The sequence below is a fragment of the Staurois parvus genome, unplaced genomic scaffold (assembly GCF_062004578.1).
Source record: "Staurois parvus isolate SC_StPar_1 unplaced genomic scaffold, SC_StPar_1.0 ptg000502l, whole genome shotgun sequence".
In the NCBI taxonomy this organism is placed as follows: domain Eukaryota; kingdom Metazoa; phylum Chordata; class Amphibia; order Anura; family Ranidae; genus Staurois; species Staurois parvus.
The window spans coordinates 84,848-110,849 of NW_028318298.1; the positions used below are offsets into that span (position 1 = coordinate 84,848).

At 44.1% G+C, this 26,002-nt stretch overlaps 1 protein-coding gene across 1 annotated transcript; it reads left to right on the forward strand.

Annotated features, from left to right (window-relative positions):
• Nucleotides 1–25,740, forward strand: LOC149452018 (uncharacterized). Its single transcript, XM_089689861.1, has 2 exons — nucleotides 1–30; nucleotides 25,009–25,740. Exons 1-2 carry the CDS (start codon nucleotides 1–3, stop codon nucleotides 25,666–25,668), a joined length of 690 nt encoding a protein of 229 aa, XP_089545987.1. The 3' UTR covers nucleotides 25,669–25,740.
• The last annotated feature ends 262 nt before the right edge of the window (nucleotides 25,741–26,002 follow it).

Genomic DNA, 26,002 nt, shown 5'->3' on the forward strand with positions numbered 1-26,002 from the left:
ATGGTCTGTTTTGAAACTGAGTGGCAGCAGGTAAGTGGAAGTGGGTGGGAAAAACAGGCACTACAGATTTAGCGGTGTCAAGAAGGAGGAAACTTGAAGCGGCAGTGGATCAGTACTAGAGGATGATCACAAAACAGTCGGGTCGAGTGAACTGGAGATGAGTTTTCACACACTTTTTGGGGGAGATTTACTAAACATGGAGAGTGCAAAATCTGGTGCAGTTCTAAGCTTCTAATTTCAGCTTGCTCAATTAGGCTTTGGCAATACAACCTGGAAGCTGATTGGTTTCTATGCAGAACTGCACCAGATTTTGCAGCCTCAATTTTTAGCAAATAACCCCCTGTTTACAGTCTCTAAACTGAGTGACTGTGTATGCATCTGCCTTTATCACTCTTATCTGTCTACTGATTATCTCTGGTTGCTTAAGCTCTGCATAAGACAGCAACTATTTGCTCCAATGCATGGATCTAGTTAACCTTTGATATACCACCTAGGGGTAAACTTTATGAGCTTGATACAGGCTCATACAGTGGCTGATATATATATCTACCTACTTTTCTAGTCTCATCAAGGGAGACAATTTACTTAAGCCACATTAACTGTTCACCAACCTGCTTGCCTGCTTACTCCTTCAAATGCAGCAATATACTACAGCTTATATTGAATGTCTGTGCCTTTGTACTGTGCTGCAATCTGCTTCAATGCTTGTTAACTAATTTCTTGCAATGCTGGGACTTTTATTCTTCAAGCAGGCTTTCTTCCTTCAGTTTAGTTGACACAGAACAACAGTTCCCAAATGTTTGAGCAAAGGGGCAGGAGCAGATAAAAAGGAAAGTAAGAGAGCCCAGAGGGGGGAGAGGAAGGAATCTGTGAGAGGGTGAGAATGTGTGTGAGAAGGCAGTGTGGTCCAGATTGGGTCACACAAAGAGGAACTGCAGATTGCTGGTATCGCTGAAAGGCAGGATAGTCGATCCTGCAGGCAGGCGGATTGTGGTATTGTCATCGGCATTGTATCTTCTGCAGAGGAAGCAAGAAAACATGGGGCCCCCAGCTGAGAGATCATCATACACTCTGCTAAGACCACAGAATGGGGTTGAGAGGGTTCCATAACCCAGACTACCATGATATACAAGTGATTTTGTTGTTCCAGTTGCTTCAGTTCAGTACACCTTGCATCACAGTTTGCCACTTTGAGACAAAGACTTCCTAGCCCATTCAGTACTGCGGCCTATTGCTTTAGTGCTGTAAAGGAAATTGCTTCATCAGGCTAATTCACCAACTACAGGGGTTCAATTCTGCTGAAGTCTACCTCTGCCCCTTTTTCAACTTTAACAATTCTTGCATTCATCTTCACTTTCAATAGGTTTTTATTGGGTAATTTTACAAAAGGTATAATGGTTATCATAATTTCAGATACTAACAGAAGGATAAAGTCAATGGTTTGAAGGTTAGAGGCGTTATAACGTCATGCACGAAAAGCGTAGTAAACAAGTCAGAGAAACAGCCCAACATGGGTAACAAGAAAAGGTCCACACATCTGCATTGTAAAAACAGATAGAGATGGGTGGAGTAACGATGTAAGAACTACATGGCTTAATGAATATAAATAAAAAAAGGAAAAATATAAACATAAACAGATCAGTCTTGTGGTGGAGCCCAGAGGAAAAAAAAGGGGGGGGGAGTGGAAAATAGGAGATAAAGAAAGATGCTCAAGCCCGAACCCTGAGGGCTCAATGTTATATGTTATATGTTATAATGATGTGTAACTAACGACCAACATGGCGGGATGGGCCTGTTGGATCCATGGAGTCCAAATTTTAAGAAATGTGTCATGTGTATCCAAGAGAATACTAGCTAGCTTCTTATTGATAAAGAGAAAATCCAGGCGGCCTTTGACTTCCTTGAAAGATATACACTGTTGTTTCCATGCTTTAGCTTTGGTTTGTTTTGCCGCCAGTAAGTAGCCAGTTTGAATTGGTTTTTAGTTAAGCCTTAAGGTTTCAAATGTAGATGGACATGCCTCGGGTCTCTTGAGAAAGAGTGTGATAATAAGGAATTCAGAAGTTTGAGGACCTTCGTCCAAAACCGGGAAATCATGGAGCATGTCCACCAGATATGGAGAGGGTCTCCCAAAGTGGTGCAGCCCCTGAAACAGGTCCCAGGGGTGGTAGGGTGAGGTGTGCTAGACAGGACGGAACTAAATGCCACCTCATGACCATTTTAAAGGCTGACTCGATGGTGAGGACATTACTCGAACAAGAAGTTAGTGTTGTCCAAATCTGTGACCAACAGCCTCTATCTTTGGTACATTTTAGGTCTCTTTCCCAGCCGGAAAAATAAGTGTGAATGCTAGGATTTGAAAGGTTATTTAGCTGCAAATAAAGAATAGATATAAGCTTGGGGATCAAGGGTGTCCTGTGACAGATATGCTCAAACAATGACAGTTAGGTTGTGAAGTCTTTATCACTGAGGTCAACCAGTGTTTGATTTGCAGAAATCAGAAAAGTTAAGTTGTGGGAGCTTGGTATTTATCCTTGATTTCAGCCCAGGTATAGACAGAGCAACTAGTGAGGAATGAATGGACACAGTGAAGATTGTGAGAAACCCACCAGTTGAAGGCACTAGGGGACTCTAGGCCTGGCTGAAAAAGGGGGTTGTCCAAGAGGGGGAGAAGTGGCAGGAGGGGAGAGATTAAACCACTGGAATATTTAGTAGAGTCCCACACACAAAATAAATGGGACAATGAGAGACTGGTTAATGCAGGCCTGTATTTAGGAGGAATCCACAGAAGTGAGCGAAGGGAGACCGGGAGACAACAAGTTGTTTCTGGAGCGATCCATATAGGGGCTTGTTGTACCAAGTATATGGAGGTAATGGATGCGATTTTGGCCACTACATAGTATTTAGAAAAATTAGGAACTCCCAGGCTACCTTGCTCCCTGTGCATAGGCATAGCACGTTTGGAGATTCAAGGTCTCTTCTTTGACCATATCAATCTCAGGACATGGTTATGAAATGTTTTAAGAGCAGGGGAGGGGATAGGGACAGGGAGGGTGCGGCAGAGGTACAGGAGCTTTGGGAGAATCATCATTTTTATGGAGTTGATTCTACCTATCCAGAAAAGGTGGTGATGAGACCAAGATGTGAGTAGGGCTTTGAGAGAATGGAAAAGAGGAATATAATTAGCCTCGTAAAGCTTGTGGTAGGATTTTGTGATACGAGTTCCTAGATAGCTTATATGAATGTTGGGCCAAGTAAAGTTGTTGTTATATTTCAGTAAGGCAACCTCTGCTTCAGGGAGGGAAATGTTGAGGGCAGATGATTTATCTTCATTAACAACCAGGCCAGAAATGGTAGAGAAGGTTGTGAGGGTGGAAAAGAGGACAGGAAGCGTAGTTTGGTGGTTGTGTCAATGTCAGGAGCAAATCGTCTGCGATTTAGCTAACTTTAAGCCAACCATAACTCCTTTAATGTCTGGATGGGATCTAATAAGATGTAGTACAGGTTCTAGGGCCAGGATAAAAAGTATAGGGGATAAGAGGCACCCCTGATTGGCGCCCTTATGAATTTGAAAGGAAGGAGATTCCCAGGAAAGATATCAAACTGAGGCTGAGGGCATGTGGTACAAAGCCTTTAGCCTGGACTGAAAAGAGGGTGAGAATCCCCACTTGTCTAGGACATAATACATGTACTCCCAGGAGAGGGAGTCAAAAGCTTTGTGCATATGAAGGCTGAGAATCATACCAAGGATACGGTATTGATGCATCAAGTGGATAAGATAGATTACCCTGCGAGTGTTATCGAGGGGCTTGCCTATAAGGGACAAAACCTATTTGGTCTTTGTGGATAAGATTGTTTAAAAATTAGTTTATTCTAATGGCAAGGATTTTGGCTAGAATTTTAATGACATTTAAGAAGGAGATAGGACGAACGTTATGTGGGTCTTCAGAATCCTTTCAGTATCATAGCTATATGGGCAGCTGTTGATGACTGATGAAGGTCAGAATGGGAGCACAGGTGATTAAATAAATTGGTTAAGTGGGGGCTAAGATGTCAAAGAATTTTTTTGTAGTACAACACCGAGATGCCGTCGGGCCCAGGAGTCTTTTGCATTTTTAAGTGTTTTAATGGCTGCGAGGACCTCAGGGACAGTTGTCTTGGAAATTCGCTTTCAACGAATTTCTCCTTACCGTGAGTGTCCACAGTTGGATGCGCAGTAATCCCCCATAAAGCTGTGCGAACTTTGCTTACCGCGACTGCAGCTAAACTCTATGAATCCTGCGCCTCCAACTGGTTTAGCTCTGTTGAGATGTGGGGAAAATGGAGCTCCCGTTACCCAGGAATGATCACACGACACTCTCAGGTTGCAGTTGGTGGGCTCTGTGGAGAGCGAACTTCCCATCCCTTACATGCTATCAGCTCCTAGTAGTAGGTACATTCTCTGTACAAGCATCCCTTAGATTAAACAGTGCCAGTCTGTATCTGAATGGGCCCGATACGATCTTTATTAAAACACATCCATCCAGATACAGTTCAGGTCGGTAGTGGCTTGTAAGATATACATGAGCCTACACGCGGAGTTCGCACTGCCCGGCGCCTGGCCATACGAAGTCCATGTGGTACTATGCTGCTGATATGGGAATACAGGCCCGCGGCCTACCGCCGGCGGCATTCGCATCGAATGCCGTGGTGGTATACACACCGGTCTATAAGCGCAGATCTGCCATCTCATCCATTACCGAGCTGAGTACTGTAATATATACATTGTAAATGCGCATGGCCTAATTGCAGCCTTCAGAGCTTTAATTAAACCACACGAGAGACATATGAATAACACTAATATATGACACATTTAAAGTTCAACCTGTAATACAAAATTTCCATGACACAGATATATCAGCTGTCATTTTATTATTATTATATAGTATTTATAAAGCGCCAATAGTTCGCTCAGCGCTGTTCATTACAAAGGGAGACAGAACATGTGACAGTACAATAACAATACAATGTGATACACGAGGGGTTCGAGGGCCCTACTCTTTCGAGCTTACAATCTAGGAGGGAGGGGATAGTGGTACAGGAGGAGATAGCTGTGGGGGATGGAGTGGTTGGAAGAGTGGAGGAGATCGGCAATTAGCAGGGGGTGGGGTAGGCTTCACTGAAGAGGTGGGTTTTCAGGGTGCGCCTAAATGAGAGGAGAGTAGGTGACAGTCTGATGGATTGGGGTAGGGAGTTCCAGAGTATGGGTGACGCCCTGGAGAAATCCTGGAGGCGGGCATGGGAGGAGGAGACTAGGGAACTAGAGAAAAGGAGGTCTTGAGAGGAGCGGAGTGTGCGTGATGGGTGGTACTTGGCTATTAAGTCGGTGATGTAGTTTGGGGCAGTATGATGGACAGCTTTGTACGTCAGAGTTAGGATTTTGAATTTGATCCGTTGTGCAATCGGAAGCCAGTGGAGGAATTGGCAGAGGGGGGTGGCGGAAACGGAGTGGTTGGTAAGGTGGATGAGTCTGGCTGCCGTGCTCAGGATTAACTGAAGTGGGGATAACCTGTGGCGAGGCAGGCCAGTGAGGAGGGAGTTGCAGTAGGCGAGTGATATGATGAGGGAGTGGATGAGCTGTTTAGTGGTTTCTGGGGTTAGGAAAGTGCAGATATTGGCGATGTTGCGGAGGTGGAGTCCGCAGGAGTTAGTTAGTGATTGGATTTGTCGCTGGAAGGATAGGTTGGAGTCTAGAATGACCCCAAGTACTCTGGCCTGCGGGGCGGGCCTGATAGTGGCATTGTTGGACGTGACGGAGAAGTCAGTGGGGGGTGGTATGCGGGCTGGGGGGAAGACTAGGAGCTCGGTTTTAGAGAGGTTCAGTTTAAGGAAGTGGAGAGACATCCAGTCTATGTCGTTTAGTAGGTTTGTGACTCGGGCGGAGATTGCGGGGGTGAGGCGAGGGGTTGAGATAGCTTTGTGTGTCATCGGCATAGAGGTGGTAGTTGAAGCCATGAGAGTGTATGAGTTGGCCAAGGGAGGAGGAGTAGATGGAGAATAGAAGGGGCCCATGGACGGAGCCCTGAGGGACCCCAACAGATAGGGGGAGTGAGGGGGAGGTGGTAGCATTATAGGTAACGCTGAAGGATCGTTGACAGCGCGTTGTTGTAGGCAGTCATAGTCAGGTCGGGGCAGGACAGGGGGAGGATGCTGTCATGGAGTTGATCAGCTGCAGAGTGGAGGGGGGCAGGGTTCAGGTTTATCCAACATAAGAGGAGAAAAGTTAGGAAAGTGAATATCCTGGAAGAACATATCAGCCAAGTCCCATCAAAAGGGTTGCGGAGGTTGGTATAAAGTGGATAGAACTGAAGTGAAAGAGTCTACAATTTTAGAAGGGTTAGCTGTAATCACTTTATTGGGTAGTCGTAATATAATCGGTTTAATGTCTCGCGTGTGAGCTTTAGTGAGGTTAGTCAACAATGGACCTGGCTTGTTGGCACACACATAATATTTGTGTCATGACCATCTATTCTGTTTTTCACCTTTGTCATTCAGGAGAAGATTCAGCTTCACCCAGGTAGCATCTAGCGGTTTGTGCAAGGAAGAAGAGCGGAATGCTTTAAATTGTGTTTCCAGCTGTGTGAGGTGGGAATATAAAATTTCTATCTGGGAGTCCCTTTTTCTGATGCTAATTGTATAAGCTTATCTCTAAGTGTAAATTTATGGGCTTCCCACAAAATCATGGGGTAAGAGACAGACCCAGAATTGTCTGCATAATAAGCGGAGATGGATTCTCGGATTGTGGTGGCCGTTTCATCAAAAGATAATAGCGAGTCATTGAGGCGCCAGTAATAAGATTGGGGGGCCAGACACTTGTAGGTGAGTTGTTGTGGTGAGTGGTTGGCCCAAGTAGTAGATAGGATCTTAATATTCAGAACATCGTAAATGAATGATTGGGGGATAAAAAAGTGATCTATTCGTATATGACAATCTTGAGGTGCTGAATAATATGTGTAGTTTCACCCCCCCCCCCGGGTTAAATTCCCTCCAGGCATCCACCAGAGCAGTGGTCGGCAAGCCGCGGCTCGCGAGCCACATGCGGCTCTTTACATGCTTTAATGCGGCTCTTGTGTGCCGGGCGCCCGCTCCCCTCCCTCCTCTCGGGCGGCAGGGACTCTGCAGCGCGATCCAAAAAAAAAACAGCCAGGGCAGCGCGCTCAAATGCAATGATTGGCCAGTCTCGCTGCCACTCACATCCTGATAGCCAGTGGCTCCTCTCACAGTCCGCCCTGAAGACCGGAACGGCGCAGGAACACGGCGAGAGGAACGCGCGGAGCAAATGTAAGTGAATTGTCACAGGGGGGACTTGGCTTACTACTTGCTACTTACTACTGTATGAGGGATAAATTAATATGGGGGATGAATTACTATATGGGGGATGAATTACTATATGGGGGATGAATTACTATATGGGGGATGAATTACTATGGGGGATGAATTACTATGGGGGATGAATTACTATGGGGGATAAATTACTATGGGGGATGAATTACTATGGGGGGTGAATTACTATATGGGGGATGAATTACTATGGGGGATGAATTACTATATGGGGGATGAATTACTATATGGGGGATGAATTACTATATGGGGGATGAATTACTATGGGGGATGAATTACTATATGGGGGATGAATTACTATGGGGGATGAATTACTATGGGGGATGAATTACTATATGGGGGATGAATTACTATGGGGGATGAATTACTATATGGGGGATGAATTACTATGGGGGGTGAATTACTATGGGGGATGAATTACTATATGGGGGATGTATTTTCAGTTTTAAAAATGTGGCTCTCAAAATAAATTTCAATCGTGGTTTTGGCGAGATTTGGCTCAGTTGAAAAAAAAGGTTGCCCACCACTGCACCAGAGTTTTTTCAGTCAAGAGCTCTTGGAATAGTTTAGCTTGTGAGCTAGCATCGGTGGAGACTGGGGGGGAAGTGGTAGAAGAAGACCAGTCCAACTGCTTATTTAACACCCCTATCATAACCAATTTTTCCTTCCTATGCTAGTTAATGACCTTAAATAAGTGGGAGAATAACATGGTTGATGGGCATTAAGGGCGTAATATTTAACTATAGTTACTTCAACATCTAGGATCGTTCCCTGTAGGAGTAGATAACAACCCATAGGATCTGCAATTTCAGAGGAGCATATGAAAAGGTCACTTTTGTGGAATGCCACCAAAACACCTCTTCTTTTTTCTTCAAAGGTCGCCTGAAACACCTGGGGGTAATTTTTGTGGAAATATTTTGGAAAGGAAGACGTGGAGAAATGTATCTCCTGTATGTCGACAATATGGGTTCGGAGTAAGGAGTAAAAAGTAAAAGCACACTTACGTTTCTGGGGGGACTTCAAACCTTGTACGTGTGGGACACTAGTGAATGGGGAAGTAGCCATCACGGTGGGTAGAGAATTAAGCATCTGAAAATTGCAGCAGAGGTCCAATTTGATTTAAGTGCTTCAGACTCGGGCCCTCCGACAGCAAGTAAAGCTAAAATAAAAAAAAACAAAAGAATAGAAAGTAGAAGCAAAAAGGGAGGGAGTAGGGTGGACTCAACCACTGGGTCATCAGGGGAAAAAAAATTGCTGCAGCAATCAGTGGCAGCGGTTATAGGCACAGCCATAGTTGAGGGTCAACCAGGCTGACCGGTCGTGCACTTCGTACATTAGCATAGTGAAAAGAGAACATGGAAGGTAAATGTTGTGAGACAGTTGCCTGACATAGGAGGCAGGAAGGGGGAAAAAAAGGAAAGGAATTGGAAAAAGGGGAACTTCAGATACTGTATAACCATTCACAGACCATCTGAAAAGATAGACATGTAGGGTAAAAAACAAAGAATGGTCTAAACAGTAAGAACGACCAACAAAGGGTTAAGATAATGTATCAATCTTCGGCTGGGACATCAGGCCTGGAGGCTGGTCTGCTCTGTCTTGATTTAGGGCGTTGTTGTCGAGGTAAAGGTTCCCATAGGAAAAATGGGAAGTTCCATTGGTATTTGATGCAGTGGTTTTGTAGTATTTGGAGAAATGGTTTAAATCCCTTGCGCCACAACAGTGTGGCTAGATCAGAAAACATTTGGTATTTGTGTGATTGGAAAGTGAGATCTCTCTTAGACCAGGCAGCTTGCATAACTGTTTCTTAAGCTTACTTTCTACAAGACTAAACTGTGACATCACAGGGAGGTCCCTCAGTTCTTTTTGGGCCCAGAGCTCTATGAATCCTGTCAAATTCCAGTCGTTCAATTGAGGTGCCTGGAATGAGTTCTTGTAACAAGGCAGAGGTAAGGTCTAGCCTAAAAGTGTCCTGTTTGTGATTATCAATCACTAGGATAGCGTCATCCATTTTATATTCAGATCATGTATACGGGAACCTATGTCCCTTATTTCACATGTGATCTTAGCAGGAAGTTGTTCCGTCCCTGTAGTTAATTCTTGTTGAAGGAGAAGCTTAAATTTCTCAAGGAGGGCTGAATCTCGGACAGTCACCTCTATAGGGTCAGTTGTTTGCCCGGCAGAGAGATCCAGGTGAGAGATGACCTCCTGGGTCATTTTAGATGAAGGCCATTTTCTGGAAGGTGCTAAAGTTTTAGAGTTGTTTGAAGAAGATTTGGTTGGCTTGCTTGGTGTAGTGGCAGATAGTTTTTGTATGATCCCAGGGAGGATCAAGAGTTCCTGCAACAGGGCAGCCCAGGTACAGTGCTAAAAATTGGCAAAAAGAGCTACAGTAGGCGTTAGCGCTTGCGGGTGGGTGTTGGAGAGATCACACCAAGAAAAATAAAAAGAGCACTAGATGGTAAGCTCAGATAGTCTGTGGAGATCCCAGGTACAATTGTGAGTGTCTCTGTGAGTGACTGCTTTAATATGGGAGGTGCAGGGGCATCCCGCTTATGGGCCGTCAGTTACCTCTGTGTTACGGTAGACAAGCAGTAGATGGAACAGAATGGAAACATCTGTGTTGCAAAAAAGCAGATCAAGATGAAAAAAACAGTTCCAGCCGAAAACTGTCCGTCTGCAGGGTGTAAAGACTGGCACTGGAGTAAGGGGCCACCTTTCTGCACAGGCATATGAGTTTATGGGCCACAATGTACTGTGGGCATCATGTAATAGTTAAAACTGCAGCGGTGGTGGCAGCAAAGTGTTGCTTATCCTGCCCTGGTATGGGAGATGCAGGGAGCCAGTATGGAGGTGGGTCAGTGATGGAGGGTTGAGGATGGCGGAACGGTGTTTCCACTGTGTCAGCTGCGACCAGGAGGGTCCAATGTGGCCCAGGATAAGTCCATGGGCGAGGCTGGGGGTCAGGGTAAGCCCACCAAGTAATCCAACCGTGAAGGAGGTAGAGTGGTGGTATGTGGCGTGTACTCACGCCAGCGCGGAGTTGGTTTCCTCTTCCTGTACAAAGCTGGACAGGATCTCACTGACGGTTGGGAGCTTGAGACCGGTGGTGTGGCAGCCCCAGCTAGAGTGGAGCTGCTGGTTGGTCCAGAGGAGCTGGAGAGAATAGAAGGTGGATGTGGGGTGTCAGGCGTGATACTAGCGGGTGATATGCCTTATAGCACGCCCGGGCGGTGGGGATCCAAATCAATGTGCAGCCATCTTCATTGCCCCCTTTGCATTCATCTTCTGTGTTGAAGAGACCTTCCCCAGCTTCTCACCTTTAGTCCGGGGGGGGGGGGGTGGTTCTTCTCTTGCTATACCATCTTTAGAAGATCCTGTATCCACTCATAAGGACCTCAACTTTGATATGCACCAACTAGGGCCCCATCAAGCATGCAGAAAACTAATGATTAAACTGGTCCTGTAGTATAAATGGGTCTATTTAAAGTGGTACTGTGCATGTTAATTTTGGCTAAGTTTTCCAGAGTGATTTTCTTTTGTACATACTTACTCTCGTTTCTTTTGTGCTTGCATTACTTTACTCTAGCTTCAATACACTCAGAGCATTTGTTCACTTTAAGCTGTGTGATTATAATGTGTTTCACAGTCAGATGGTTTTCCTGGCCAAGGTTATACAGTGGTGTCAGCAGGGGCTGTGCTTCAAATCATGCTCAGAGGGAACAGGCGACCCAAAATACTCAGCAGCTCCTAAGGGGTTAGAGCTACATTTATATTGGATTAATAAATAATTTTTGGTATATCAGGTTTTTTGTTTTCATGATAAGCCGCTTTGAGTAACCTCTTTCAGGACTCTGGCACTAATTCTGAGGTTCATATATGCATTCATGTCAAAGGGTTACAAAAGAGTTGTGCACATTGTTTAAGGTGATACATCTATGAACCTCCATGCATCACCCTCAAACTGATGGCTTGGTTGAAAGATTTAATAAGACCTTATAGAGTATGTTAAAAAAGAAAACGTTGTTGACAAGGATGGTTAAAAAATTGGGACTATGTAATTCCTTACTTGATGTTTGCCACCACTGTCATCTCTATTTGATTTGCTCTATGGGAGACACCCTAGGCCTATGGGACTTTTGGATGAAGCCAGGAAGACACACAAGTGTAAATGAACATATTTTACAAATGCTGGATATAATTGCAGTAATAATGCCAAGTGTAAAAAAAATGTAGCTTAGGTCCAGGCAGCGCAACAACAGATATACAACAGAGGGCCCAAGTCTGCATTTTCTCATTCAGTGACAGAATGCTGCTGTTGATCCCTACTGTTGAAAGAAAGTTTCTCACTAAGTGGCATGGTTCGTTCGAAGAGATGGAGAGAGTTAGGGAACTAAATTAATCCCTGAGGGACTGTTACAATATAAAAAAATTATTTTTGGGTTACAAAATGTTCCTGCAATATTTAGAGAGTAATAGTCAGAACCCAAAACCCTCACCAGCAATGCTGCAGCATATCTAGACAATATAGTGATAAATAGCACTGACTGGGAGTGTCACTTACCCCATGTCCAAGCTGTACTTGATGCTTTCTTTTAATGCAGGTTTCATGGCAAATCCCAAAAAGTGTGCCATTGGTTTAGAGGAAATTATGTGCTTAGGCTACACTATTGATCGTGAATTCATAAAGCCTTAGTTGAAGAAAACAGAAGCCATCCAAGAATGGCCACATCCCACAAACAAGAAACAGATCAGAGCTTTCCATGGCATAACTCGCTGTTATAGCTATACTCCTATACTCTGCAACTCTGGAACCTTACCAAAGGGAAAATATCTTTGATGGTAAAATGGTCTCCCAAATCAAAAATAATTTTTTCATGTCCTGAAAAGGGTTCTGTATGCACAGACAGCTCTGTACTCCCTAGATTTTTTCCAGGGATTTTGTATTTCACATGCATACATTGGATGTTTGTCTGGGGCAGCCCTGTCACGGGTGAATGATTAGGAGAAACACCCTGCACTGTACCTGAGCAGAAAACCTAATGATCAAGAAAAGAAATATGCAATGGTTGAGAAACAATGTTTAACTATGAAATGGGCATTGGACTCCATAAGATACTACTTATTAGGGCTGATCACTAAACATGCTCTCCTCAAATGGATAGCCCAGAAGAAAGAGACAATTAGGTTTTTGGCTCTACAGGATTATTCTTTATAGTGAAACACCAAACAGGCACTAAGATGAGAAATATAGATGCCATGTCTCACATCCACTCTGGCTACAGGTGTTCCAACCCTGGAGGTTGATACTAAGGGGTTGTGGGAAATGTAGCAAAGTGTCTTGCAGGGAGTGTGGAAAAGTCCTGTTTGGGATTTATGTATCTCCTAGTCTACTTTCTCACACCTTTCGAGACCTCTGATCCTCTGATACATTCTTTCTTCTACAGTTTTTTCTCTGCCCCTGTCAGTCAGTTTGGACTCACTTGAGACAAACAGTCAGTGTCTGGGAGTAGACAGGTCGGGGTTTATTTACTAAAGCTGGAGAGTGCAAAATCAGACTCCCTTCTGCATAGAAACCAATCAGCTTCCAGGTTTCATTGCCAAAGCTTCATTGAACAAGCTGAGGTTAGAAGCTGATTGGTTTCTATGCAGAAGGGAGTCTGATTTTGGACTCTTCAGCTTTAGTAAATAAACCCCGTCATGTCTGTTAGAGTTAAAGGTTGGTGAAAACTACAAAATTGTGTATATGAAAGCCGACAAGCATTAGGCTTTGGCGGCATGTTAGGATTGATCATGTGTAGTATGAACAGAGACATGACTAGGTTTTGTTTTGCTGAAGTTTTATTTGCAAATAGCACAAATAATTACACCACTGTTTGTCAAGGCTTTGATGGACATCCACTACCTATCCCAAATTCCCATAATTGATTAAGACTTCTTTACAGAAGATAATAGTCTGCTTTTACTCCCTTTCCTGAAAGACCTGTGTGGCCAGGAGAGGGAGATGAGTCCAGGGCCAAAAAAGGTTGTGGTAGCATGTTTAAAATTAAGAAACTAATGGATTTGCAGAAACCAGGGACATTATTTACTGTGTTGTGCTGAAATGGATCACAGCATGATTGATGTAGTGGGAAGGAAAGTGAGTATTTAACGCAGCACTCAGGATAATGGGAGAATTTAATAAAGGACATATTTACTAAAACTTGTTCTTGAAGGCTTTTCCTACCGTTCCTTAGTAATAAAGTGTTCAAATTTAAACATTGGCAAAAATGCCATGCTATTTGTTACTATTTTTTCAAAAGTGAAGCAATTGCTTCTTTAATTCTGCTAGCTTCATGAGAGCCCATGAGAGCCCAGGAACCTTGAAACCTAGGGTTAAAATTTCTTCTTGCACTTATCGCTTCTATTGTCATGTAGCTTAGTTAAATAGGTTAGGGTATGCTGACTTCAATCATTCTATCACATGCAAGCAAAAATCCTGTTTTTTTAAATTTCCTTGCACACAACTAGTTATTTATTTTGCAAAGTTGATTTTCACTTTGCTTCACTTCATCACTAAGATAAATAAATATTAACTTTCAAAAAATACACTACTTTAGTAAATCAACCCCACAATAAGGTATGAAAAACAGACATTTGTGGTAACAGGCTAACTAATAATAAAAGGCAGATGCTAACAAATGCTGTGATGGATTATTCGAACCTAGAGCCATACAAACAAGTGTTAACTGTAATGTACCATGCATGTCAATGGCATCACCCAAGTGCTTACCAGCTTATGGAAAACCCATGAAGGTTAAAAACTAAATGTTCCATTGAGAAACTTGGGGGGGCTTTTTATAAAGCAGAGGATGTAACTAATCATTCTTTGGTGGAGAATCAATCACTGCCATTTAAAACACATGAACCTGTAAGATTCCCTGCCCTAGAAATTTAGATATAGTTGTATATAGACTCCTTGGTATGAGTTTTGGAGGTTACCCAAAAGACAACATTGCTTGATTAAGAGGAAACTCATTGGAGGCAGTTACAGTAGTATGAAACTTGACTGAGGTTTCTTGAAAGAAAAGTATTCTTTGAAAGACAATCTTCACCACAAAATTAAGTACTCAATGTTTTTCTACTTTTCATGAACCCAAAGAATGTCCTCAGATTATTATTATTATACAGGATTTATATAGCCTGAAGTGTTAAACAAGCGAGCGCTAATTTAGAATGAATAAATAAATAAATAAATAGAAGCAGCTTGCAAAAGGAAAAAACCTCTAAATCCTTGAAAACATCTAAATCAAAATTGCAGCGCTAAAAACACAATAGAACCAGTGTACTTGACATATATTGCAATATAAAGTGACAATTGATATTTAAAACACTGATAATGAGCGTAGCAAGGTGACAAAAGTGCGTCGTCCTATGATGGACGAAAAATAGTGACATAAACACACATCGAAAAAGTATAACAGTTCATATATAAACTAATCCTTAAAGTGTTAATATCATCCAATGTATGGTGAATATCGGTCACTTCTCAATGGAATTGCATAAATATGGTGCTCATGACTTCTTGTGGATAGGAAAAGAGGTGTGTTTGCACTCACCGGATGCACAACCAAATTGCGCATATAAATGGTAATCAGAAGGGCACTGGTGGTCATCTAAGAACCGATGGGGATAAGGCACTTCTCAGGTACTCGTTATACCCTGGGTATACTCCAGACCTCTCAGTAAGAACCCTCTTAGCAAACAGGGATCTCTCCTTGGCGTTAATTACACCCGGCTTCACAGCAATTCAGCAGCACTGGATATGCACCTTAAAGCAGCTACAGGAATAAGCCACCAAAAAAAGACTAATATGGTGTAGTATTTTTATTATTAAGCCAATAGCATAACAGCTTATATAATTGCAGCTGTAGTAGGTATTCAGTCCATTATATATAAATGCAGAGTTGTAAGCAGCAATACCATAAATATAGGAGAGATTCCAATGGAAAATAAGTACTGGGAATGACAGAGATTGCACTAAACAGTAATAAAAATGGCTGCCAGCCTTACATGTGGACCTGGCAGCGTGTGAAGCCAGCGTGGCAAGCTCCTCCCTGATGCGTTTCGTGCACTAGCACGTTGTCAAAGGGATAGGCTCGCCGCCGACGTCCGCTGCTTAAATAGCCCTTCACGCATGCGCGAGTCGGGCACCATTTTGCCGGAGTCCGGTGAATCAACTGCATCACTGCTGCGACACAGGCTCTGAAAACACCCAATGCGCTATTTTATTGTAGCCCGAAAATCAGTCTATCAGTATTACGGTGGCCATTTTTCCATGGCTCACGTTTATAATACTGATGGCGCCATATTACTGTAGTTTTATTTCTACCAGTGGTATAATATTATAATATATAAATTATAAATTCAAAAACATATCAAATGTAATAATGGGAGATGATTGCCCTATATAGGTATAGTTACAGCGGCAATCCAGATAACGAATATATGCTATTTGATAAACACAATGGATAGTCTTCATGATAAATAAATAAATGGCTTAGATACCTACAGGTGAAACTCAAAAAATTAGAATATCGTGCAAAAGTTAATTTATTTCAGTAATGCAACTTAAAAGGTGAAACTAATATATGAGATAGACTCATTACATGCAAAGCAAGATAGTTCAAGCTGTGATTTGTCATAATTGTGATGATTATGGCTTACAGCTCATGAAAACCCCAAATCCACAATCTCAGAAAATGAGAATATTGTGAAAAGGTGCAATATTCTAGGCTCAAAGTGTCCCACTCTAATCAGCTAATTAAGCCATAACACCTGCAAAGGGTTCCTTAGCCTTTAAATGGTCTCTCAGTCTGGTTCAGTAGGAATCACAATCATGGGAAAGACTGCTGACCTGACACATGTGCAGAAAACCATCATTGACACCCTCCATAAGGAGGGAAAGCCTCAAAAGGCCATTGCAAAAGAAGTTGGATGTTCCCAAAGTGCTGTATCAAAGCACATTAATAGAAAGTTATGTGGAAGGGAAAAGTGTGGAAGAAAAAGGTGCACAAGCAGCAGGGATGACTGCAGCCTGGAGAGGATTGTCAGGAAAAGGAGTGGACTGAGGCTGGAGTCAGTGCATCAAGAGCCACCACACACAGACGGATCCTAGACATGGGCTTCAAATGTCGTATTCCTCTTGTCAAGCCGCTCCTGAACAACAAACAACATCAGAAGCGTCTTACCTGGGCTAAAGAAAAACAGACCTGGTCTGTTGCTCAGTGGTCCAAAGTCCACTTTTCTGATGAGAGCAACTTTTGCATCTCATTTGGAAACCAAGGACCCAGAGTATGGATGAAGAATGGAGAGGCACACACTGCAAGATGCTTGAAGTCCAGTGTGAAGTTTCCACAGTCTGTGTTGATTTGGGGAGCCATGTCATCTGCTGGTGTTGGTCCACTGTGCTTCATTAAGTCCAGGATCAACGCAGCTGTCTACCAGGAGATTTTGGAGCACTTCATGCTTCCTTCCACAGACGAGCTTTATGGGGATGCTGACTTCATTTTCCAGCAGGACTTGGCACCTGCCCACACTGCCAAAAGCACCAAAACCTGGTTCAATGACTGTGGGATTACTGTGCTTGATTGGCCAGCAAACTCATCTGACCTGAACCCCATAGAGAATCTATGGGGCATTGCCAAGAGAAAGATGAAAGACATGAGACCAAACAATGTAGAAGAGCTGAAGGCCGCTATTGAAGCATCCTGGTCTTCCATAACACCTCAGCAGTGCCACAGGCTGATAGCTTCCATGCCGCGCCGCATTGAGACAGTAATTGCTGCAAAAGGGGCCCAAACCAAGTACTGAGTACATATGCATGCTTGCACTTTTCAGAGGTCCGATATTGTTCTATGTACAATCCTTGTTTTATTGATTGCATGTAATATTCTAATTTTCTGAGATTGTGGATTTGGGGTTTTCATGAGGTGTAAGCCATAATCATCACAATTATGACAAATCACAGCTTGAACTATCTTGCTTTGCATATAATGAGTCTATCTAATATATTAGTTTCACCTTTTAAGTTGCGTTACTGAAATAAATGAACTTTTGCACAATATTCAAATTTTTCGAGTTTCACCTGTATATTACACCAAATTTCTGAACAAAATGTATATGAATAAACTAATAAAAAAGAATAGTAGCGGGTTAGATAACCTTTAATAAACCTTATAAAAAAATATCAATAGTATAAATAGGTTAAGAATAAAAATTAAAATTAATAGCTCAAGAGGAAGATTATTGAGTGGTGGTATCCATTAATACTTAAAATAAATATGTTTAAAACTGACACTAGATATGATTATAAGAGACCAGTATGTAACTATAAAATCTGGTAAGTAAAAATATGTGATAAATAGAAAAATGAAATGTAAAAATGCATGGAGATTAGGGTCATAAACTCATCATTATCTCACTATTGCCAGTAACCATCACTGCAGTGATGCGTGACCCGCCGTTTACCTATCAATAATTGATTATACACATGTCAGAAACAACCAAAAAAGTGAAAAAATAATACATAATAATGAAAAAATAATACATTGTAGTTAGACATGATAATAGAATAACATTCAAAAAATAGACCAGGATAACAAAAAAAAAACTCTGATAGAAACTATATTTATATCAACTGTTATCAATAATACAGTTGATATCTAATTCAGTATTATGCCCGAGTGGAAAAAAAAGGTTTGACCTCATATATCCATTTCCTTTCTAGCATTGAGACAGCTCTTCTTTTATTATTGCCCTTCCAACAATGCCCAATGAGGTAAATTCCCATAGATTTAAGGACCGCTGGATTCCTGTGGTGATAATACCTAAAGTGTTTTGATAATGTATGATCTTTTAATCCTCTCTTAATGTTGTAGACATGTTCACGGAGATGATCGCGCAATCTTCTTGTCGTTCTCCTTATGTATTGCTTCTTGCAGGGGCATTCCAACATGTATACAACATGAGTGCTGTTACAGGTGATTAGGTTTTCTATTTCATAGTTCTTATTAGTTACATTAGACTTAAAATTACTAATTTTCTTTTTCCTAGTCCTATTACAAGTACATATTACGCACCGATTACATGGATAAAATCCTTTTAGCCCTCCTAAGAGTGTAATTCTAATGGGCGGATTAACCACATTAGGGGCTATTTGGTGCCTAAGAGTCAGTGCTTTTTGAAAAACAAATTCAGGCTGTTCTGGGAGGACATTACCCAAAACTTGCTTAAGGATCCCCCAATTTTTCCTAAGGATTTTCGCAATGTCCCTATGTTGAACTGAGAAGCCAGTTATAAAGGGACAGATTTTTGGGGCATTGGCGGTATTCTTGGTTACTAAAAGGTCCTCCCTATTCAATCTAGCAACCTCGTCAATGTTCTTACTCAGGTATCCATCTAAGCCTCGTTTTTCCAAGGTATTTATAGTTATCAATAGACACATACAGCCCCGACCTATCTCAGTAATTTATTTTTGATGACCGATTACACCATCGGGTGTTTTCAGAGCCTGTGTCCCAGCAGTGATGTGGTTGATCTGCTGGACTCCGGCAAAATGGTGCCCAACTCGCGCATGCGTGAAGGGCTATTTAAGCGGCAGACGTCGGCGGCGAGCCTATCCCTTTGACAACGTGCTAGTGCATGAAACGCGTTAGTGAGGAGGTTGCCACGCTGACTTCACACACTGCCAGGTCCAAATGTAAGGCTGGCAGCCATTTTTATTACTGCTTAGTGGAATCTCTGTCATTCCCAGTACTTATTTTCCATTGGAATCTCTCCTATATTTATGGTATTGCTACTTACAACTCTGCATTTATATATAATGGACTGAATACCTACTACAGCTGCAATTATATAAGCTGTTATGCCATTGGCTTAATAATAAAAATACTACACCATATTAGTCTTTTTTTGGTGGCTTATTCCTGGAGCTGCTTTAAGGTGGATATCCAGTGCTGCTGAATTGCTGTGAAGCCGGGTGTAATTAACGCCAAGGAGAGATCCCTGTTTGCTGAGAGGGTTCTTACTGAGAGGTCTGGAGTCCATACCCAGGGTATAACGAGTACCTGAGAAGTGCCTTATCCCCATCGGTTCTTAGATGACCACCAGTGCCCTTCTGATTACCATTTATATGCGCAATTTGGTTGTGCGTCCGGTGAGTGCAAACACACCTCTTTTCCTATCCACAAGAAGTCATGAGCACCATATTTATGCAATTCCATTGAGAAGTGACCGATATTCACCATACATTGGATGATATTAACACTTTAAGGATTAGTTTATTTATGAACTGTTATACTTTTTCGATGTGTGTTTATGTCACTATTATTCGTCCATCATAGGACGACACACTTTTGTCACCTTGTTACGCTCATTATCAGCATTTTAAATATCACTTGTCACTTTATATTGCAATATATGTCAAGTACACTGGTTCTATTTGTGTTTTTAGCGCTGCAGTTTTGATTTATTATTATTATTACATCGAGTTTATATAGCGCCAAAGGGTTTGCTGTACAATAGAGGGGGGGACAATACACGGCACAGTACAGCAATAACAAACAACGTACGAGGGGTAAGAGGGCCCTACTCTTTCGAGCTTACAATCTAGGAGGGAGGGGGTAAAGGTACAGTAGGAAGTGGCTGAGGGGAATGAGGGGTGGGAGGAAAGAGGGAGAATGGCCGTTAGGTGAGGGTGGGGTAGGCTTCCCTGAAGAGATGGGTTTTGAGGGAGCGCCTGAATGTGAAGAGGGAAGGCGACAGTCTGATGGATTGGGGCAGTGAGTTCCAGAGGATTGGGGAGGACCTGGAGAAGTCCTGCAGTCGTGCATGGGAGGAGGAGACCAGGGAGCAGGATAGAAGGAGGTCCAGTGAGGAGCGAAGGGTACGGGTAGGGCGGTACTTGGGGATCAGGTTGGTGAGGTAGTCAGGGGCCGTGTTATGAACGGCTTTGTAGGTCAGGGTTAGAAGTTTAAATTTGATGCGTTGGGCAATCGGGAGCCAGTGGAGGGAGAGGCAGAGGGGGGTGGCAGAGGTGGAGCGGGTGGTGAGGTGGATGAGTCTAGCCACTGAGTTCAGGATGGTCTGGAGCGGGGAGAGCCTGCACTTGGGTAGGCCGGTGAGAAGAGAATTACAGTAGTCAAGGCGTGAGATGATGAGGGAGTGTACTAGAAGTTTGGTGGTGGCAAGGGTGAGGAAGGTACGTATCTTGGCAATGTTGCGGAGATGGAGCCTGCATGTGTTTGTGAGTGATTTGACATGCGGTTGGAAGGAGAGGTTCGAGTCAAGAATGACGCCAAGGACTTTGGCTTGCGGGGCGGGAGTGATAGTGGAGTTGTTGGTGATGATGGATAGGATGGGGGGGGGTGTGGGCAGGAGGAAAGACGAGGAGCTCGGTTTTGGAGAGGTTGAGCTTGAGGAAATGTAGCGACATCCAGTCTGAGATGTCATTTAGGAGGTGAGTGATGCGGGCGGAGATAGTGGGGGTGAGGAGAGGGGTGGAGAGGTAGATTTGGGTGTCGTCAGCGTAGAGGTGATAGTTGAAGCCGTGGGAGTGTATGAGTTTGCCCAGGGAGGAGGTGTAGATGGAGAAGAGAAGGGGTCCAAGGACAGAGCCTTGGGGGACCCCAACAGAGAGGGGGAGGGAGGGGGAGGTGGCACCATTGTAGGTGACACTGAAGGAGCGTCGGGATAGGTAGGATGAGAACCAAGAGAGAGCGGTATCTCTGATGCCAAGGGAGAGTAGTTTATTAAGGAGGAGGGGGTGGTCAACTGTGTCGAAGGCCGCAGAGAGGTCCAGGAGAAGGAGGACAGAGTAGTCGCCCTTGGCTTTGGCGTTTAGTAGGTCGTTAGTGATTTTGAGTAGGGCAGTTTCAGTGGAGTATAGGGGACGGAAGCCGGACTGTAGTGGGTCAAGGAGGTTATTGTCTGTAAGGTGGGAGCTTAGGCGATCGTAGACTATGCGCTCAAGGAGCTTGGAGGTGAGTGGCATCAGGGAGATGGGTCTGAGGTTGTTGGGGTCCGCGGGATCCAGGGAGGGCTTTTTGAGGATGGGGGTGATATGCGCGTGCTTTAGGGGGGAGGGGAATGCGCCAGTAGAGAGGGAGAGATTGAAGATGTGGGTGAGGGAGAGGATGAGGGAGGCGGGGGGTGACCGGAGGAGTTGAGAGGGGATAGGGTCCAGGGGGCAGGTAGTGAGGCGGGTTTCTGAGAGAACTTTGGCGACTTCCTCAGTAGTGACAGGGCTGAGGGAGTGCAGTGCAGGGGGGGTTATGGTGGGCGGGGCCTTGGGAGAGGTGGGGGGCAGTGCGGTTGTGAGGGCAGAGGAGGGGGAAGATGAAGGGGTGACGGGGGTGGGGAGGCTAGGTGGGGAGGTAGATTGCAAGTTGATGATGTCCTTACGGATAGCGTCAATCTTGTTGTGGAAATGGGTGGCAATCTCGTGGGCGGTGAGAGAGGTACTGAGTGGAGGAGGGGGGGGGGGGAGAGCAGGGAGTTGAAGGTGGAGAAGAGTCGGTGGGGGCAGGAGGAGAGGGTGTTGATCAGGTTAACAAAGTAGGCCTGCTTGGCGGCGTGGAGGGAGGAGGTGTAGGTGAGAAATGCAGATTTGTAGAGGGAGAATGTATGAGGGGACCTGGTTTTGCGCCACAGTCTCTCCAGTGCGCGACTGCGACATTTGAGGCGTTTAGTGCTGTCGGTCTGCCAGGGTTGAAGCGGTCTGGGTTTGATGATGCGTGTGGTAAGGGGTGCCAGAGAGTCTAGGGCAGCTGACAGTGAGTCATTGTACAAGGTGGTGGCTATGTCAGGACATGACAGTGAGAGGATGGTGTCGTGTAGGCAGTCGGCGGCAGAGTGGAGGGGGGCCGGGTTCAGGTTGCGGAGGTTGCGGCTGGTGATGGTTTGGCGTTTTTGGGGGGGGGAGTTGGGGGAAGGGGAGATGGAGAACGTGATGAGGTGGTGGTCGGAGAGAGGGAAGGGGGTGTTAGAGAACTGGTTGAGGGTACAGAGGTGGGAGAAGACGAGGTCCAGGGTGTTCCCTCTGAAGTGGGTGGAGGATTGAGTGTGCTGTGTGAGCGCGAAGGAGGAGGTTAGGTGGAGGAATTGGGAAGTAGCCGGGTTGTTGTCGTTGATGGGGATATTGAAGTCCCCGAGGATGATGGTCGGAGGATTTAGAGGATTTATATAGCGCCAACAGTTTGCTCAGCACTTTACAATATAATGGGAGACAATACAGCAACAATTCAGTTCAATACAAGAGGGATAGGAGGGCCCTGCTCCTCGGAGCTAACAATCTAGGAAGGAGGGGCTAGTGGTAAAAAAGGTATTTACTGTGGGGAATGTACTGGTAGGAAGAGTAGAAGATTCCATTATTAGCTGACAGCAGGATAGGCTTCCCTGAAGAGATAGGGTTTCAGAGATCGCCTAAAAGTAAACAGAGTAGGCGATAGTCTGATAAATTGGGGTAGAGAATTCCAGAGGATGGGGGAAGCTCTGGAGAAGTCCTGGAGACGAGCATGGGAGGAGGAGACAAGGGAGCTAGAAAGCAAGAGGTCATGCAAGGAGCGGAGAGTACGGTTTGGGTGATATTTGGAGACAAGATCAGTGATGTAATTTGGGGCAGAGTTATAAATGGTTTTACATGTTATTGTTAATGTTTTGAATTGTATCCGTTGGGCAATGGGAAGCCAGTGGAGGGATTGGCAGAGAGGGGTGGCTGATACAGAACGGTTAGTAAGGTGGATGAGTCTGGCAGCAGCATTCATGATAGACTGAAGAGGGGATAGCCTGTGATTAGGTAGGCCAATGAGGAGGGATTTACAATAATCAAGGCGAGAGATAACCAGGGAGTGAATAAGTTGCTTAGTGGTTCCCGAGAATAAGAACGACCGTATCTTGGAGATGTTGCAGAGGTGAAGTCTACAAGATTTAGACAGCGATTTGGATTTGGGGCTGAAAGGACAGATGGGAATCTAGGATTACACCTAGTACCCTGGCATGAGGGGAGGGACTGATGATTGTGTTATTGATCATGATGGAGAAGTCAGGGGAGGGGGCACGGGCTGGAGGGAATACTAAGAGCTCAGTTTTGGAAAGATTGAGTCTGAGGAAGTGGAATGACATCCATGCCGAAAAGTCACTTAGTAGGTTAGTAATGCGAGAGGAGACTGAAGGGGTGAGGTGAGGGGTAGAAAGATAGATTTGTGTGTCATCAGCATAGAGATGGTACTTAAAGCCGTGAGAGTTTATCAAGTGACCAAGGGAGGAGGTGTAGATGGAGAAGAGAAGGGGTCCAAGGACAGAACCTTGAGGGACCCCTACAGAAAGAGGAAGTGGAGAGGAGGAGGCAGAGTTATAGGTAATGCTGAAGGAGTGCTGCGATAGGTAGGAGAACCAGGAGAGAGCAGAGTCTCGGAGGCAAAGAGAGTGGAGTTTTTTGAGGAGGAGGGGATGATCAACTGTATCAAAAGCTGCAGAGAGGTCAAGTAGTAAGAGTACGGAGTAGTGGCCATTGGTTTTAGCTGTTAGTAGATCATTAGTGAGTTTTAATAGGGCAGTTTCAGTGGAGTGTAGTGAGCAAACGCCAGACTGTAAAGGGTCAAGAAGGTTGTTGTCAGTGAGGTAGGAGCTCAGGCGATTGTAGACTAAGCGTTCTAGGAGTTTAGAGGTAAATGGCAGCAGGGAGATGGGTCTTAAGTTGTTCAGGTTGGTGGGATCCAGGGAGGGCTTTTTAAGTATGGGAGTGATGTGTGCATGCTTTAGAGGGGAGGGGAAGGCACCGTTATAGAGGGAGAGATTGAAGATGTGAGTGAGGGAGCACAGGATGGAAGAAGAGGGTGACCGTAGTAGTTGTGAGGGGACAGGATCCAGTGGGCAGGTAGTGAGACAGGCTTCTGAGGAAACCTTAGTGACCTCTTCAGTAGTAGGAAGGTCAAAAGGAAAGTGTTGAGGGAGGTTTAGTATAAGGTATGATAAGTGGAATGGATGTCTGTGCAGTGACGATGCCCCTATGAATTGTATCAATCTTGTTTTTGAAATGATTTGCAATCTCGTGAGCAGTGAGTGAGGTACTTGGTGGAGGTGGAGAAATTAGAGAGTTAAAAGCAGAGAAGAGACGATGAGGACTGGATGACAAGCTATTGATGAAAGTGACAAAGTAGGCTTGTTTGGCAGCATGAAGGGAGGAATCGTGGAGTCTATGCGTTGTTGAGGTTGCCAGAGATAGCAGGATTCTATGCGTTGTTAAGGTTGCAGTTTAGAGTGGAGAAAGCAGAGGTGAGCAGCAATTTACCTGTGAAAAAGCAGGGAAGCCATGATTAGGGTGCTGTGTTCAACTGTGTCTCCGCACTCCAAGTATACACTGTGGAGAGCAAGCATAGTCAGGTAGACATACAGTACTTGGATGAAATATTTGGAAAAATTAGACTCCTCAATAAAACAACTCACATTCACCTAGAAAAGTGCAACATATTATCAAACAAACAGTTGTCTTGAGAGTGGTGTTATATTCTAACATGATAACTTATTTATACAACTACAATTTAAAGAAGGTGGCATCACATTAACTTTTTTTCTTCTCCTTTTTTCTAGGATGGCCTTTTTGGTGACCTGTCAAATCTTACACAGCTATTTCTGTACGGAAACCTTCTACAGTCGCTCCCAGCTGGCACCTTTTTTGGCCTCTCAAGCCTGGATCGCCTTCTACTTCATAGTAACCGCTTAGTGACTATTTCTCCTGCTGCTTTCACAGGCTTAAGCAGCCTCACCATTCTCTTTCTCTTTAACAACAGCCTCCCTTCTCTCTCAGGAGACTCTTTGCGCTCTCTTCCCTCCCTCCAGTTCTTGCGCCTCAATGGGAACCCTTGGCACTGTGATTGCAGTTGTCGATCACTATGGGGCTGGTTCCGTTCTTCCCCAGGTGTCTCCAGCTCCCCAGTAACTTGCTCTTCGCCTCCTGCTCTTAAGGGAAGGGACCTGCGCTTTCTAGAGGAACGGGACATGCGGCTCTGCACTTCACACAGTCCTTTGCCCACAGGGAACCTATCAGGATTATCATTTCCACCCAAGCCTTCCTCTTTCTATAGAGGTCAACCTGGGCAAAGTGAGAATGAGATCACGGGGTGGGAGGATAGGACAGAGGAGGATGTAGATGGAGACGTCATAGGCAATGGTGCAAATAGGTCTATTGGGGGTCTTGGGATTACACTGATTCTGTCTGTACTTATTGTGAATGTGGAAATAGACATTTGAGCTCTTTTAACCATTAAAAACTTTCACTCTGTAATTACTTTCTGAAAAAAAAAAAATATATTATATATATTATATATGTGTCTGTTTTTTTTAACCAGCAAATAACTGTTCTTAGGGTAAGTTCCCCCCAAAACACAGTTTATTTCATATACTTAAAATAAAAGTTGCTTTATAGTATCTCTATGTCTGCAACTATTCTTATCAATATATTTTATCATAAGGGTATCATCGTGATGTTCACCTTTTTTTCCTGGAAACCAATTAACCCTCAAAACTGCTGTAAATAAATAAAAAAGACCAACGGCTTTTACTAAAAAATTTGAAAAACCTATAG

What these genes read in the sequence shown, in the direction of transcription:
- LOC149452018 (XM_089689861.1), top strand. Translation starts at nt 1, where the DNA reads ATGGTCTGTTTTGAAACTGAGTGGCAGCAG. An exon ending in TTGAAACTGAGTGGCAGCAG is followed by an intron (nt 31 to 25,008) that starts GTAAGTGGAAGT and finishes CCTTTTTTCTAG; the next exon opens with GATGGCCTTTTTGGTGACCT.